General features: G+C 47.6%; 1 protein-coding gene across 6 annotated transcripts in view; it reads right to left on the bottom strand.

The window, feature by feature from the left end:
* PIWIL1 (piwi like RNA-mediated gene silencing 1) overlaps positions 1 to 11,504 on the bottom strand; it is a 34,508-nt gene extending 23,004 nt beyond the window's left edge. For 2 of the 6 annotated variants that reach the window (XM_050747695.1, XM_050747696.1), the window contains exons 1-9: positions 11,245 to 11,503; positions 7,129 to 7,218; positions 6,695 to 6,806; positions 4,186 to 4,311; positions 3,489 to 3,703; positions 3,014 to 3,135; positions 1,906 to 1,986; positions 649 to 846; positions 115 to 226 (exon numbers count right to left, since the gene is read on the bottom strand). In XM_050747695.1, the coding sequence (XP_050603652.1) occupies positions 115 to 226; positions 649 to 846; positions 1,906 to 1,986; positions 3,014 to 3,135; positions 3,489 to 3,703; positions 4,186 to 4,311; positions 6,695 to 6,806; positions 7,129 to 7,206 (1,044 nt within the window). In that variant the 5' untranslated portion in view covers positions 7,207 to 7,218; positions 11,245 to 11,503. Of the gene's footprint in view, positions 1 to 114; positions 227 to 648; positions 847 to 1,905; positions 1,987 to 3,013; positions 3,136 to 3,488; positions 3,704 to 4,185; positions 4,312 to 6,694; positions 6,807 to 7,128; positions 7,219 to 7,844; positions 9,606 to 10,426; positions 10,585 to 11,244 lie in introns of those variants that run through there. The other 4 variants (XM_050747691.1, XM_050747693.1, XM_050747692.1 and 1 more) reach the window with 4 other exon arrangements.
* Between the last annotated feature and the right edge of the window lie 4,520 nt (positions 11,505 to 16,024).

Genomic DNA, 16,024 nt, shown 5'->3' with positions numbered 1-16,024 from the left:
GCAACACGTGTTAGAGAATTCTACCAAAGATATTTTGGATTTCTCCTAAGATTCAACTACTTTCCTAAGATCTAACTACTTCATAGGAAAAAGATAACACCACTAGCATCTTACCTTCCTGTAGTATTCTAGGAAGCTGACTTCAGAGCCGTCGGCTTTCTTAAAGGTGCTCTTGGGATTCTGGTCCCAGTCAATATCATCCACTCTGTACGTTTTATTGTTATACCTAGGGATCAGTTGAGATTTGACTGCATTTGATGGAAATGTGAAGAACTAATATTAAAAAGAGAGACTAGACAGCAAGTATTCTCTAAAATTTCAAATCACCTGGGTATATACAAAGTTATGGAAAAAGAAGGAAACAGGATTTCTTACAGACTCTGCCAGATGGATGGGGGAAGTGACTAAATTACTAACAGAAAATAAAATAATTTAAAAGGGTAAAAATCACTAGCTATTTGTCCTCTCCAGATGAGTTATGTTACCCCCAAAACTATGATCCTGGGAAAAGTGAAAAATACCGTCACCCTTTTTTGTGCTATTCCCACCACTCAACTTGAAACACTATTTCTTAACATTGTAGAACTACAAAGCCACTATACTTTAAGACTCACAAAAATTATTTTGCATTTTAAAAAGCAGTCTTACTTGGTAAGAACAACTAAACCTATTAGTTCTTTGGAAACTTGTTCTTGAAATTTATGTTCTTCTGTCTGATGATAAAAGTTGAACATGAAATCCAAAACAGTCTCACTTCGAAGCACTTTATGGCTAACGTCAGTGCAGAGCATAATGCTGTTTTCATACTGAAGGATGGAAGTAGTGAAGCCAGGCCAAATCACCAACCTGTCAGGCAAGATGGGGGTCATGAAGAACCTCTCCACATTCAAACACATTCTGCACACACTAAGTTGCGTTTTCACTTTTATTAACTGGGTCTAAACTGTAAGTTTTTGAATGAATCAATTTCCTTATTTCTAGGACTTACATGGTTCCAGCTTTAAGACCTTCAATATTATAATATTGTATAAGTTTCATTTTAAATGAATGTACTAACTTTAATCAACTATTCATTACAGTGGTCTAAGACTTTAAAAAGTTGCCAATCTAACTGAAAGCACCTACAATTACTATGATAAACTTAAACCTGTTGGGCTGCAATATTTTATTTCTTTTTTATTTATTTTTTTAGACAGAGTCTTGCTTTGTCGCCCAGGCTGGAGCTGGCGTGATCTCGGCTCACCGCAACCTCCGCCTCCCGGGTGTAAGCACTTCTCTGCTTCAGTTTCCTGATTAGCTGGGATTACAGGTGCCCGCCACCACACCCAGCTAATTTTTGTATTTTTAGTAGAGACAGGGTTTCACCATCTTGGCCAGGCTGGTCTAGAACTCCTGACCTCGTGATCCACCCACTTTGGCTTCCCAAAGTGCTGGGATTACAGGCATGAGCCACCATGCCCAGCCTTTTATTTCTTATTTCAACTTTAGATTCAAAGGGTACACGTGCAGGTTTGTGACACGGGCATACTGCACAATGCTGATGTCTGGGTACGAAAGGTCCCATCACTGAGGTGGGGAGCACGGTACCCAGCAGGCAGTTTTTCAGTTGGGCTGCAATCTTGATACACCATATTAACTGATTATTTTTATTACCTAAGGGCAAAAATACAAACTCAGCACTGGACAACTATGTATTCTTCCCTAGTGACAGGTAAATTATGTGTTTTTTTTTAAAAAATCCAAATATTCTGGGATGTCTCCTCATTATTCAAGTTAAATAGTCACATAATGTGATGGGTGGCATTAACAGTCACTGTAGTAAATTCGACCATTTCAAATTAGGTTATTATCTCAAAAGCTTGTAATTAAGCCTAAGGAATACTAAACTTTCCACTTCATACAAACCTGTGACTTGGAATATCAATTGGGTCATTTGGGTTATAATAATTTCGTCCAATTTGTTGCAAATTCATGATTTTCAAAAGCCTAGAAATTGAAAGGTCAGAATAGTGAATATTGATAAATATCTCCAATACGGCAATCAGAAAAGCATGTTGTTTAGAGCAGGGGTTGGCAAACCGTGGTCTGTAGCCAGGCCAAATCCAGCCTACCTGCTGTTTTTTATGGCCTATGAGTTAACAATGGTTTTCAAATATCCTTGAGGTTGGAAAAAATAAAAGATTATTTCATGACACATGAATTATCTGAAATTCAGATTTCAGCATCCGCCAACAGTTTTACTGGCACACAGCCATGACCGCTCACTTACACACTGTCTCTGGCTGCTTCGGTGGTCCCGCAGTAGAGCGGAACAGCTGCAAGAGATGACACGGCTTTCAAAGCCTAAGACGTTTACTATCTGGCCCTTTGCAGAGAGAAGTCTGCCAACCCCTCATTTAGGGAAAAATAATCTACCAGTTACATTAACTGAAAACGAGTATTTATCACAATGAATTGTCCTATCAGTGTCAGTTATCACTAACTTAAATTAATACAAGTATTATGCCCCATTATTCTCATGAAAATTTCAGCCTTATCTGGATTGTTTCTCATCCCCCTCAAAAAATAAAAATTTTTGCAGACCATGTGTCTTGCTTTTGGATTGGGAATATGTGGTATGTACCCTGAAGGCAAATTATCCAGCACGCAGTGTATCTCCTGCGGTGGAACAAGCGAGCTGAACTTTGCCCTCCTCCTGACCAAGGACCCACCGTGGGGAGCAGGAATACCAAGTCTGCAACATCCTCACTCTCGAGGATATGAGCATCTGAACACAAGCTCAGATAGCATTTGAAGTCAACAGAATTAGGGAAGGAAAGGCAGGATACTTGCTTAAAGCAAATACATGAATTTTCTATCAGTAAACCACACCTTAAGTTACTGCAATACAGAGAAACCCAATAATCTCAGCCAACGTTGAAAATCTAGGAGACTTGAATGTAGACGATCAATGTACAATTATTTAAACTTTGCTGGTTTTCCTCTTAATAAAATGTTGAAATAAAACACATACCTCCTGAAAATAATATTATAGAACTGCAAACAAGTTGGTGATGTAGGTGGAAGTTCATTTGTTAAAGTGATCGTTATCCTCACATCCTCTCCATTCCGGGTCTTACTAAAAACTTCAGTAACCTGAAGCCAGAGAGGTGGAAAACCCAAACTTTAAATCCTTAAAGGACAACTATGCCCAATCACAGACTGCTTGCTTAATAAGGCAACACTGAAAACTATAAAATGTTTCAACTGGATTTTTTTTAAATGGCTCTGAGAAAAAGAGTGGCTAAGTGTATTATAATTCAACTGTAACCATCAAGTTATCCAGACAAATCTGACAATGCTACAATATGCCAAAGTACCCTATGTGTTTATTCCGTCACATCAGACAGGAGACTCCTGGGGTCTCTCTAAAAGCCATGTGAACTATCTTACATTGCAGTAGTTTTGCCTTGAAGTGGAAATTCCCCATCTCCCTTTTGCCAAATAACCTTTTGCTGTAGTCTTTTAGGTAAAAATAATATTGTTCCATCAAAAGCATGACACTTTCCAATGAGATCCTCATGTTGAAAGAGAAGAGCTGAACGGAGTCGTCTGGCTTCCATCAGTGGGTTATAGTCAATATGATACTGATATAAGGCCCACTGGGGACGGGATGTCAGTCGGAAATGGTTAGTGCTTAACCTCACTATGATGCCTGAAGAACCTGGAAAAGCAAGTTACAGTCAATTAACAAAATATCAAGTTTATTTTTCCTTGAAACCTTCCCACCATGACAAGGCAGGCACAGTTCCGTAAACCAAGGCTAAGAGCAGCAGACAGCATCCGACTCTGGAGACCACTAGTCTACCTCTTTAGGTGAATTTCTAAAGAAGCATACATTTAGAAACGGAGCTTCCTTAGACTAAGTAATTTACAAATAATTTTGCAACAAAACCAACCACATCTCTTCATGGCAAAGAGTTTTGAAAGTGATCTATTAATATTTAATGAGATGACGTTTCAAAATGTGCAGTTCAAGATATTATCTATAACCTATTTCATCAACGCCAAAAGAAACAGAGAGAGGAAAATGCAAAAGCCATGCAGGATCCTTGACCGAATAAATACCTAAACTAAAGTGCCTCAGTTCACTGTCCTGTGTACCTGAGATGTAATCTCACAAAAACTTATTCTTAATTAGCCTACCTGTTTTTGATTCTTTAACATGGTCTAGGTTCTGCCTTGTATTCACACCAAGATCGTGAAAATCTCTACGACGACCTCCTCTCTCTGCTAATGATAACTCCTGAAATCCAGCAGATATCTGGAGTTCTTAAAAAAGAAGAAAAATTATCTACTTGAAATAAAGTACGAAGTAAAGGATGACAACATTAACTCCCACAGTGCTAATATACGTAATCCAAAGGATACTGAGGTGTAGAAGACAATGCATAAAACAATCCTATCAACATGTTTTCGGTATCTGCCAGCCTAACGAGAGAACGGTTTCCTATTTATAACTTCATTCATAAAGGCTTTCTTGTCACTGTGCTGGGAAGTTGCAGATGCACTCTTTCAAGAGATGTACACCTTGAAAAGATCAAGCCGGTGGGACTGTGGTGCGAGAGTGGAGGAGCAGATGTTTGCTGACTGGGAAAATATTTTTCTGTATTGTAAGTCTAATAACTATCTAAAGGTCTTCATGTATTTTCCACAGTCTGTCATGATGCAATTACAGCTACAGAAATTGGTGGTTTAGAGGGTTTAAATCTGTAACCTGGATTAGAAAACTTACATCTAAAATGCAACTTCCTCACTACCTGATTCCATTCAGAATCAGAAGAATGGATTTCTGCACCTGTACATATTCTATGGCCATGACACGCATCTCATACTGGTAATAGGTAATAAGCTTGTGACTAATCAGTTCATGCTTACTGCTACAAGCTGTGGTTATAAGAACCTAAATTATTCAAGTCATTTGATTTGCTGAAATTATACAATTATCTCAGATCAACAATATGATGTGAGCCAAAAAACCAATATGAACTTTGTAGTCAAGTGTTAAAATTCCAGCTGTCAATTAATAGGCATGTTATCTTTTGTAACGGAGATTACCAGTTGACTCTCCAATAACCAATCCCTCATTTAAAAAAAAATTCTATTTTGGGAATAATATACTTAAATAGACCAAAATTTCCACCCTCCCCATGGTTAGGGATGGCCTAAGAGACTTAAGCAGAAATTGTAGGATGACACTTTTGGAAACATTCCATAAGAGAGCCAATAGCTGACTTGTGACTTTTGTACTTCCTGCCCCTTTGCCCTGCCCATGGAGCCTGGAATCTGGATCTGGCAGGGAGGGCTCGAATACAGAAGTTCTGAACCAAACAGAGGTCTTAATTATGGCCGTCATGGGCCCAGGACAAAAGAACAAAAAGATCAGAGTCCAGTTCTCTTCTGACCACAAACACCAGAACTGCCTACTTTCTAGACTTCCTCAGAGAAATAACAGTGGCTTAAAATATTTCAGTTCTTGCTGTACTTTGGAAACCAGTTATTTAACATGAGCGTTGATTCTTTCACCTGAAAAATTGAGAATAAGCATCACAGGCATGCAATAAGTTTTAAATATCACATCTAAAGCACTTTAAAAGGCGCTTCCATGTTAGTTTCTGTACCTCATGATTTGGAGGGGGCTCTACCTAAAGATCCTCTAAATATGTAACTCATGATTTGGAGGGGGCTCTACCTAAAAATCCTTTAAATATGTAACCGTTCATATTTGTCTCTCTTAGTGAGTTTTTTATCCCAGAGACTTGGTTTAAAGTATTGATGGCACTGGGTGAGTAACTACACTAAATCATGCATACTGAATCCAACCTAATGATACTGAAGGGTCATAAACGCTGATTTTTTTCCTTAAAAATTTTTAATTTGTCTTGAAAAATTTGGTTCTGCATGCAAAAATCCAATTGCCAGTTTCTGAATAAAACAATGATGAAATCTGTTCTGCTTGAGATATACAGTACTGCTATGACACTGAGCCAAAGCTTGATTTTGTCACTCGAAGAGGACAGATTTCAGAACGGACAAGACTGGGAACCTTGCTAATTCCCCCTTCCATGCAGCTCCCAGAGCAATTTATTTCAAACACAAATCAGAGCTCACGCCACTGTGCTGTTTAAGAACCTTTCGGTGCATCCACATCCCCTTTACAGAAGGAAAATCAAGGTCCAAACAATGTCTAATTGGCAATAATCTGTTAAACGTATATTAATTTCTACAAAACAATAGGTACTTGAGCATTTACCGTGACAAGCAATTCTCAGATATAATCTCCAAAGAGCAGTGAAAGATGACAAAACAGGGCCTTCATTTGTTATCCCACGTATTAGTTAATGGCCACAGTGATCTTTGCCTCTACAGGTAGACACTACCTCGTTACAGATAGGGAACCGTTTCAGAGTTAAATTTGAAATCCTGAGTAACCATTTTCTTTTAAAGTCATTTACTGGTGAAGACTGACACACAGAATGTTTAAGAAATTAGATTTAAGTATTTTCCACAATTGTACTTGCGTGTTACGGCAACATTATAAGGAAATGTTTCTTAAACAGTTTCAGCACAGATTTTTGTACCAAGTTTTAATTCAGTAAAATTTGCTGCATGTGTTGAACACAGCTGTTAAGACCTCCTGTTACTTTCTCTTCACCTTGTGACTTGGCTGTTCCTCCTACTGTTCCTCTCTGCCGTCCACGGCCAAATAACTCTCCCTCTGCCGGTGGCTGCTGAGACCTAGGCTGAATATAACCAGGTTGCTGACTCTGCAGTTATAGAAAAATAAAGAACATTCTTTTCGTCAAGCGGTCACAGACACCAGAGAAAATGTCCAGTCTTAAGTCTCAGGAATTCAACCAACACCTATCTAGATTAATAGTCAAATATTTTATTCTTAAAAAGAAATGTGAGAGAAGAGTCACCAAATAAAGTCAGGAATCAGCTTCTAATATCCTGAGGAAACAGGACATGATCTGCCTTGCTCACTCCCTATATCCTTCCCAGCACAGTCTTTAGTTTATTTTCAACAGCCTAGGCTGATCAAGATTCAAGGACATTTTCTGTAGTCAGAAACGGTGAAACACTCACAGCAGTGGAGCCCACCAGCGGCACTGTCTCCTGACCGCGGGCCCTTCCTCTGGCTCTGGCTCTGGCTCGCCCAGTCATTTTTTTCTATTTCTGGAGAGGAAACAATCTTGAAGACAATACTCAATGGAGGCAACCGCATTTGACCGTTTCTACAGTGTTACTTTAAACTTCTTTGAGATTAAAAAGTAAGCTCGCCAGGCAATTAGTATGTATCCTTCTAATCTGTAATGACAGTTGTTTAATGCAACGTTCCTACATTCAACAAACTCAGTTGTCTACCTTGCACTGGGCACTGCTGTAGGGCCAAAGGGAAAAACGTATTTTAATAGAAGACTTAGTTTTTCATTTGGATTATTTATTATAAACAGACTTAGGAGGAGAAAGTGCTGAAAGAATTAACATGCTGGTGGCTGGTTCTTTCTTTCCCATTTGGAGATACATATACACACACATACACACACACACACACACACAGAAACAGGGCACTTGTGGCAAGTGTCCCGCCAGGCCCCTTAGATAATCCTTCTGCATACATAATGAGTTCTCCTGGATCTTCCCAGAGTTCCATGTGTGGCTTAGGCTGAACATACCCAAACTAGTATTTCTTCTCCCTCATGTCCCATAATCTCATTCTTGGGGAGTGATATCACCACCTACATTGTATCTACATAAAAAGAATGGAGTCATTGATTTCAAAACTACTTTATTTCTCCTACATCTGCCAGGACCATTCTCCCCATTTCTTCAACATCATGGTGGCACTAAGTGCTTCCTGTGAGCTGGGATCAGCTTTGGGCTCAGCTATGACAGCCTCTCACCTTCGCCGCGGTGGCACACAGTGTCATCAGGCTATTAAGCGTAGAGGCCCCGGAGCTCAACTGCCTGAGCCCAACTCCTTCACATTTTAGACAACATGAGAAAACGACATAGCCTGTGACTCTTTGTCCAATGGTTGGAATAACCTACTGCACAAGTCAATGGTGAGGATCAAATGAGAACTCACACTGACCTCCGGTGAGCAGTCAACAAACATCAGCCCTAATGGAAAGGGCAGGTAAACTCATAACTCCACGTGTTAAAAAGTGTGATGAAGGAAATAAGCAGAATGTTCTTACCAAAAAGAAAGCAGGAACTGATGTAAACCCTAAAAAGGCCTGCCTGTAACAAGACTTAAGCTGAAATGGAGAATCAGGAATCGGAAGGCAGGGTGGTACCAGTCTTCCACACAAGCGGTAACAACCCACACATAAGTGCTTGAATTGGATGCAGAACCAAAAGACGCCCAGTGGGACTGGAAAGGGAAGGAACAAGGGGAGCGGAGGAATTCATGTGGACAGGGAGCAGACCGCTCAGGGTCCTGCAGACAGCTTGGATACTCAACACATGAGAAACCATCAAAGGTTCTACATGGGGCAGGCGATGACATCATTTACCATCACTCTGCCTTAAGTCACGTTATCTTTTTCATCCTTTGAATTTTAACAGCTTCTAAAATTCTTGGCTTCATGATCTTCACAGAAAGACAAATCTAATGCCATTTTTCAATTTTAAAAACCTCTGACTTCCTATTGTATTTTACAGGATTAAAGCAAACATTCATCATATAAGACCCCCTACTCTAAAGCAGCAATTTCCAAAGGAGTTTACACAAGATAATCCGCTGAGGTGCCAGCATATTACAACTAACTTTAAACCTCATGTTAAACTGCTTTATATTTATTTTACAATGTGTGCATCATGACAATGGTTACGTATGCATACTCAGTTTACACACTGGGCACATGGTGCATGACAGTCTCTTGCGGATAATCCACAGGCAGCGTCCCTAGCCCGCCGGCCATTGACCCGTACGGGAACCAGGCCACACAGCAGGAGGTGAGCAGCGGCAGCAAACATGACGGCCTGAGCGCCCCTCCTGTCAGATCAGTGGAGGCATCAGACTCTCCTAGGAGTGTGAACCCTACTGTGAAGTGGGCGTGCCAGGGATCTGGCTTGCATGCTCCTGATGAGAATCTAATGCCTGATAATCTGAGGTGGAACCATTTCATCCTGAAACCATCCCCTACGGGTCAGTGGGAAAATTGTCTTCCACGAAATCGGTCCCTGGTGCCAAAAAGATTGGGGACTGTGGATCTAGAGATCAGTCTGAAAGCACCTGCCTGAGACGCCAGCAAACGCTACTTGCTTCCTATCACAATCAATTCCGTGACTTACCCTATACCACGGCAGTCTCTGCTAAACAAAGCCTCGCCCTCCTCTGAAACCACAAGAATCCAGTGAACCACTTAAGGACCAGCTCGCAGGCCATCCCTTGCCCCCTTCTCTGAAAGCCGTTTCCCCGGCGTGGCCACGGTCACTCTACTACATGGTAACCTGCTTTCTCCCTCTGCACATCCCTGCACTCCATAGCTTCTCCAACTAGGCTGCGAATTACAATTGACGCCTTTGCACCCAGATGGCCGCTTGACACCTTACAAACAATGGTGTGAAATAGTGATAAAAAAAAAAAAAAAAAAAAAAAAAAAAAACAGGGACGAGCTGAACTCTCATCTCCAGCAGGAAATGCAGTTCTCAAAGCCTGTTCCCTGACAGGCAGCATTTGGACTGGCTGGTAACAGAAATTACGGGGTGGGGAGCGGCTCTCAGCCCTGGCGAGTTAGCAGCCGGCTGGAAGCAGCCCTCCAGCTGATTCTCATCATCTCCAGGGCCTGAAACCCAGGGCGGCGCGTTGTGCTGGTCACTAAATACCTGGCGGGCCCAGCGCTCTACGTCCAGGTTTCCCAGCACAACTCCGGTTTTCAGCTTTATCTCCTGCCAATCTCAAAACCACCTCAGTCTGGATATCGAATTCTTAAAGTCAAAAAACAAGTGTGTGCTTCCAATAACCACACTCGCTGGAAATCACATGCCCGATTCATTACCAGCTCTGCCAAAGGCTCTTCAACCTAACAACATGCCTCCGGCGCTGAGCTCAGGACGACGCCATGCACGTGGGAACCACCACCGCGCCACACGCCTAAAACCGTTGGGCCGTACATTCTATGCCAGCGGGGTCTCTCTGGCCACAACTTAAAAACGAAAAGGAAAGCGCGCAGAAAACAGGCTGCGCAGGGCTCCAGCCGGCTTTACCTTGGAGGCCGCAGGGGCTGAAGACAGCAAGAGCATCCATCCCGGGAGCTCCCAAGGCCCCCGCCGCCCCGCCGCCCCTTTCCCTCCACAGGTGCCAGGGGCCCGGCCGCCAGCACCCGCGAGAACCCCCGAGCCTCGCAGAGCCCGGCCCTTGCGGTCGCCGCCTCACTTGCGGTCCTCCGGAGCTCCGTCCTCTTCCCAACGTCCGGCTCCCAAGGCTCCCGGGGACGCAGCGCAGCGGCTGCAGACGCGGAAAAGGGGCCTCGCCCTCCGCAGAGATCGCTTCCCGCGGCCGCGTGGGTCAGGCGGGACGTCCCGAAGGCCCTCCTGCAGGGCTCCCGGGTCCCCGCAGTTTCAGGCACTGCCGCCACTGCGGAGACCTCTGTCCCCGACCCCCGCACCCCCAGCAACTCAGGCCTCAGCCTCTCACCCCGGCCCCTGCACCCCCCGCACCTGGGACCTCACCCCCGCACCCGGGCCCCTGTACCCCCGCACCCCGGCCCCTGTACCCCCGCACCCCGGCGCCACAGCCCCGGCAAGTCGGGCCTCAGCGCCTCACCCCGGCACCGCACCCCCACACCTGAGACCTCGCCCCCGCACCCTGGCCCCTGCACCCCCCGCACCTGCGACCTCGCCCCCGCACCCTGGCCCCTGCATCCCCGGCACCTGGGTCCTCGCCCCCGCACCCCGGCGCCACAGCCCCCGCTAGGCGGGTCTCAGCGCCTCACCCTGGTCCCGCACCCCCCACACCTGACACCTCGCCCCTGCAGCCCCCGCACCTGCAACCTTGCCCCTGCACCAGGGCTCCTGCATCCCCTGCACCTGGGACCTCATCCCCGCACCCGGCTCCTGCATCCCCCACACCTGCGACCTCGCCCCCGCACCCCCATCCCCACACCTCGGGCCTCACCTCCACATCCCGGACCCCCGGCCGCCGCCCCCGCACCCCGGTCCCCGCACACCTAACACCTCAGCCTCGCCCCGCACCTTGGACGGCCGCCCTCGCCCTAGTCCTGGTCCTCGCACCTTAACCCGAGGCCAACAGCCCCAACGGCTCCCGCGGAGATCCCTCCGCGCCGCCGACTTCCCAGGACCTCCTGCGGCCTGCGCCCACCTCGCCTTCCGCGCTGGGTTCCCGAGAAAGCCAGGGACACGCGGGCGGCGGGCAACCGGCGCTCTTTTCCTGGGCGGATGAACACTTCATTCTAGACGCCGGCCTCGTGGCAGCGCACCATACGCCCAGTAACGGCGGAAAGCGGCGCGCGCCACGCCCTCATTGGCTGCCCAGCGAATGGCGGTTTTCAATGTAGCGGGCGCGGGACCAGATGAGCCCGCCCCACAGGCCGCGGCCCGGGCCCCGCCCCTCCAAGACCCCGCCTGGTCCCTCCCAGACACCCCGCACAGGCCCCACAGGCCCCGCCCCCGCCTCACAGGGCCCGCCTGGCCTCTCCCAGACACCCGGCACAGGCCCCACAAGCTAGGCACGCCCCTCCTCACGGGCCCCGCCCCCGCCTCACGGGCCCCGCCCCCGCCTCACGGGCCCCGCCCCCGCCTCACAGGCCTCGCCTCTGCCCCTCGGAGACCCCGCCTGGCCCCGCCCAGACACCCGGCACAGGCCCCACGAGCCAGGCACGCCCCGCCCCAAGGCCCCGCCCCCGCCCCACGGGCCCGGCCCCGCCACACGGGCCCCGCCCCCGCCTCACAGGCCTCGCCTCTGCCCCTCGGAGACCCCGCCTGGCCCCGCCCAGACACCCGGCACAGGCCCCACAAGCCAGGCACGCCCCGCCCCAAGGCCCCGCCCCCGCCCCACAGGCCCGGCCCCGCCTCACGGGCCCCGCCCCCGCCTCACAGGCCTCGCCTCTGCCTCTCGGAGACCCCGCCTGGCCCCGCCCAGACACCCGGGACAAGCCCCACAGGCCAAGCACGGCCCGTCCCACAGGCTCCGCCCCCGCCTCACAGGCCTCGCCTCTGCCCCTCGGAGACCCCGCCTGGTCCCGCCCAGACACCCGGGACAAGCCCCACAGGCCAAGCACGGCCCGTCCCACAGGCTCCGCCCCCGCCTCACAGGCCTCGCCTCTGCCCCTCGGAGACCCCGCCTGCCCCCCAGACACCCGGGACACGGGCCAGACGGCCCCCACAGCCCGCCCCCGGGCCCGCCCTGCCCCTCGGAGACACACCCCCGCACAGGCCCCACAGGCCCCGACCCACCCCTCCAAGACCGCGCCTGGTCCCGCCAGACACCCCGCACATGCCCTGTCCCCTCCCCACAGGCCCCAGCCCGCCCCACCCAGGCCCCGCCCTGTTCCTCTTATGCTTCGCCCAGACCCTGGCCTTCTCTGGCTTGGCTCCTGCAGTCCCCCAGTGCGAGCCCCCTGCAGGCCGACACAGGGTCGGGCCAGTTCTTTACTAGCTCATGGAACGGGGCAGCGGTGCACGAAGCTGACCCTCCATGGACCTCGAAATTGTGGCCACATGGGCACCGAGCGCCCCACAGTGGACTCGATCTTGGGCTGGCCCTTAACGTCGAAAGCTCTTTCACTCATCACACAGAGATTTGAACTTTGCCTCCAAAGTAAATAAAGCTGCAATGTAAGTCTAAGATGCCAGGCGGCCGTTACCTAGAACCTTAGCTTTCAATGACTTGTGCCTTGGGTGCCTGCCAACGTGGACCGCAGGGGTTCTCAGCCCTCACCTGAGGGAGATCACCTGCAGGGCAGGCTGGGACGCAGACCAGAGATTCCGGGCTGCAGGTTCCGCAGGTGGGGCCCGCCGGCTGTATTTCCAAGGCGTCGCAGGTGGTACTGACCGGATCTACGCCGAGCTAGGTGCCCTCCATAGGAGTTAATTTCCTCATTGAGGCAAAGCCAACAGCCACAAAACAACCGGAAATATTGTAAGATAGAACAGGTTTATTTGTCAAGGTGGAAGTGGGACCGAGGCTCACTAACTGCCTGACTTGTTATGTTCCAGAACTATAAAAATGATTGTAGGAGGTAGTAGAAATATGGTCGCCTCTGCAGAAAAGTTTCAAAGCTGCATTTATACGGTAAATATAGTGCTTTTACCTTTTTTTTTTTTTTTTTTTTTTGAGACGGAGTCTCGTTCTGTTGCCCAGACTGGAGTGCAGTGGCAAGATCTCGGCTCACTGCAACCTCCCAGCCTCCTGAGTAGCTGGGACTACATATAGGCACCCACCACCATGCCCACATAATTTTGTGTTCTTTGTTTTGTTTTGAGACAGGGTCTGTCTCAGTCAGGCTGGAGTGCAATGGTGTGATCATGGTTCCCTGCAGCCCCGACCTCCTGGGCTCAGGTGATCCTCCTGCCTCAGCCTCCCCTGTAGCTGTTACTACAGGTGTGTGCCACCACACCCAGCTAATTTTTGTGTATTTCTTGTAGAAAGAGGGTTTCATCATGTTGCCCAGGCCAGTCTCAAACTTCTGGGCTCAAGCGATCCACCCATCTTGGCCTCCCAATGTGCAGGGATTACAGGCATAAGCCACTGAGCCCAGCCTACATATTGCTTATCACTCATACTTAAAAGCAGATGCTTGGGAATTGGGGGCTGGAGAGGGCTGATGGCTCCCCAAGTCACCTTCCAAATCTTATGTCTCATCTGTGCCATGAAAGGGGCAGGTTAGATGTCAGCGTTTCCCACACTAGCCTGAGTGTAAGCATTCACTGAGGGAATTTCCAAATAATACAGACTCCCAGATCATGCTGATTCCAGGAGGTCTGGGATGGGTGCAAGGAATTTTAAGAAGTACCATTGTTATTCTTATGCTCAGAGAAGCCTGATAAACTTGGGGCGAGGTCAGAAGGCATTGGAAGTCGGTAGTATGAAAGAAAAATAGCTTTCCAAAGGCGTTCGCTTTGTAAAAACTAAATGTTGCCTTTTGGAATACAATGTGAACATAACTTTTCCGAGGATTTAAGGTGTTGATGAGAAACGTTCTGAAACCTGCCAGCAGATGGAGCTATAAAACTAGAAACATGTTTACAGCCTCAACTCGGGAGAAAAATACCATGAATGGACCTTACACTGTAGAAATAACACTTTTCCCTCTGCTTTATTTTCTCTATAAGCCTAAACTCCTTGCCTCTGGTAAAGAACATCGCTGGAGTGTCTTTGTGTGTGAAGTATGAAATAGTTTCTAAAGACATGTGTTGTGATACAACAAGACAGAGGCAAAACCCCTAATTCTTCTGAGAGTGTAAACATCATGTCGCAAGAAGCTCACTTAACATTTAAATAGGAAAACTCAAAGAAAAATTGAAAAGAAATTCAAGGGAAAAAATGTGACCTTTAAAAGTTTCTATGTTGACAGCACAACCAGGACCCCTTCTGGGATCAGAAGCTATGAATGCTATGCTATTTGTAGCATAAAAATGAATAGATACAGATTCTTTTTTCGGGAGCCACATCTGGAGGGGTGCACCCACCAAGGAAGGTGAACAGAGTGCCACCAATCCTGTGGGTGCTCAGAGGGAGGTTGCTGAGGGATGCTTCGTGACTCAATGCTGCTGAAGCCCTAAAGGCTGATTTGGGTTTGCAGGGAGCAGGAGGATCGGCATGGCGGGGCGTGTTGGGCTGAGCACATGTGAGGTATTTAGAGAACTGCATGTCATCCAGCACAGGAGGAACACCAGGTCCAGGCAGGGGAGTCACAGGGGATGATGCTGCAGAAGGGACAGACTGGGTTCTAGAAGTTGGCAGGCAAGGAAATGTGAGCATCTGGACTGCTGAACGCACCTTGTTAAGTGCTGTGAATAAAACACACTCTGTCCTCCCGCTGATGGCTCAACAAGGGAAGCAGGGACTGTGGCAATTGGGAACGTGGATGCTGACCTGAAGGGCCAATGGCTGCTGAGCCCTAGCCAGTTACCAGGGGAGAATGAAGGCTCAGATTTGCTGGGCCTCACCTGATGGCTTTGGTTGGCTATTTTTTTTTTAATTGAGGTGAAATTCACATAACACGACATTAACTATTTTACAGTGAACAATTCCATGATATTTAATGCATTCATAATGTTATGCAACTCCTTACCTCTAGTTCCAAACATTTTCATCATCCCAAAATAAAACTGTCACTCTCCAGCTCCCTCTCCCCCCACTACCCTGGCAGCCACAAATCTTTCTGTCTCCTTTTCTGTTGATTTCATAGAAAAGGGGTCATACACTAGGTGGCTGTTTGTGTCGGGCTTCTTTCTCTCAGCGCCGTATTCTCAAGGCTCACCTACATCGTAGCCCGTGTCAGAGTTTCCGTCCTCCTTATGGCTGGATCTTCCTCTGCTGTTTGGATGGACCACATTTTGTTTATTCCATTCATCTATTGGTGGACAGCTCAAATGTTTTAAAGGGAAGCAGGAAACTTGGACATTTCTGATGCATTTTTAGGAATGGCCACCAGCACTCACTAGTGTTGGGCGGAGGAACATCCCAGGGAAGGGAAACAGAGAACAGAAAAATCCCAAGTTACTTCATGTAAAGCTGAAAATATGATCTGGGTAGATTGTGCTGGGGGTGACAGGGACTAGATGGAAAAGAAACTCATCATGAACCCTGAACACTGTGTCCAGAGCTTTCAACTATATTCTGTAACCAATCAGTTTCCCAAGTTTTTAAAGCAGAAAACCACATACACAGAGCAAGCCTTGACCTAGTTCCTTTCATTCAAGGATCTCAAAGCCCCTTTAAACCCATGATCCAGATTTTGGTTGTAAAGGAAGAGATGGAGTTGAAAAACAAGATCTAAGGTAATTCCTG

The sequence above is a fragment of the Macaca thibetana genome, chromosome 11, assembly GCF_024542745.1.
Source record: "Macaca thibetana thibetana isolate TM-01 chromosome 11, ASM2454274v1, whole genome shotgun sequence".
Taxonomy (NCBI): domain Eukaryota; kingdom Metazoa; phylum Chordata; class Mammalia; order Primates; family Cercopithecidae; genus Macaca; species Macaca thibetana.
The sequence above is the reverse complement of the archived record's forward strand: the minus strand, read 5'-3'. Positions and strand labels throughout refer to the sequence as shown.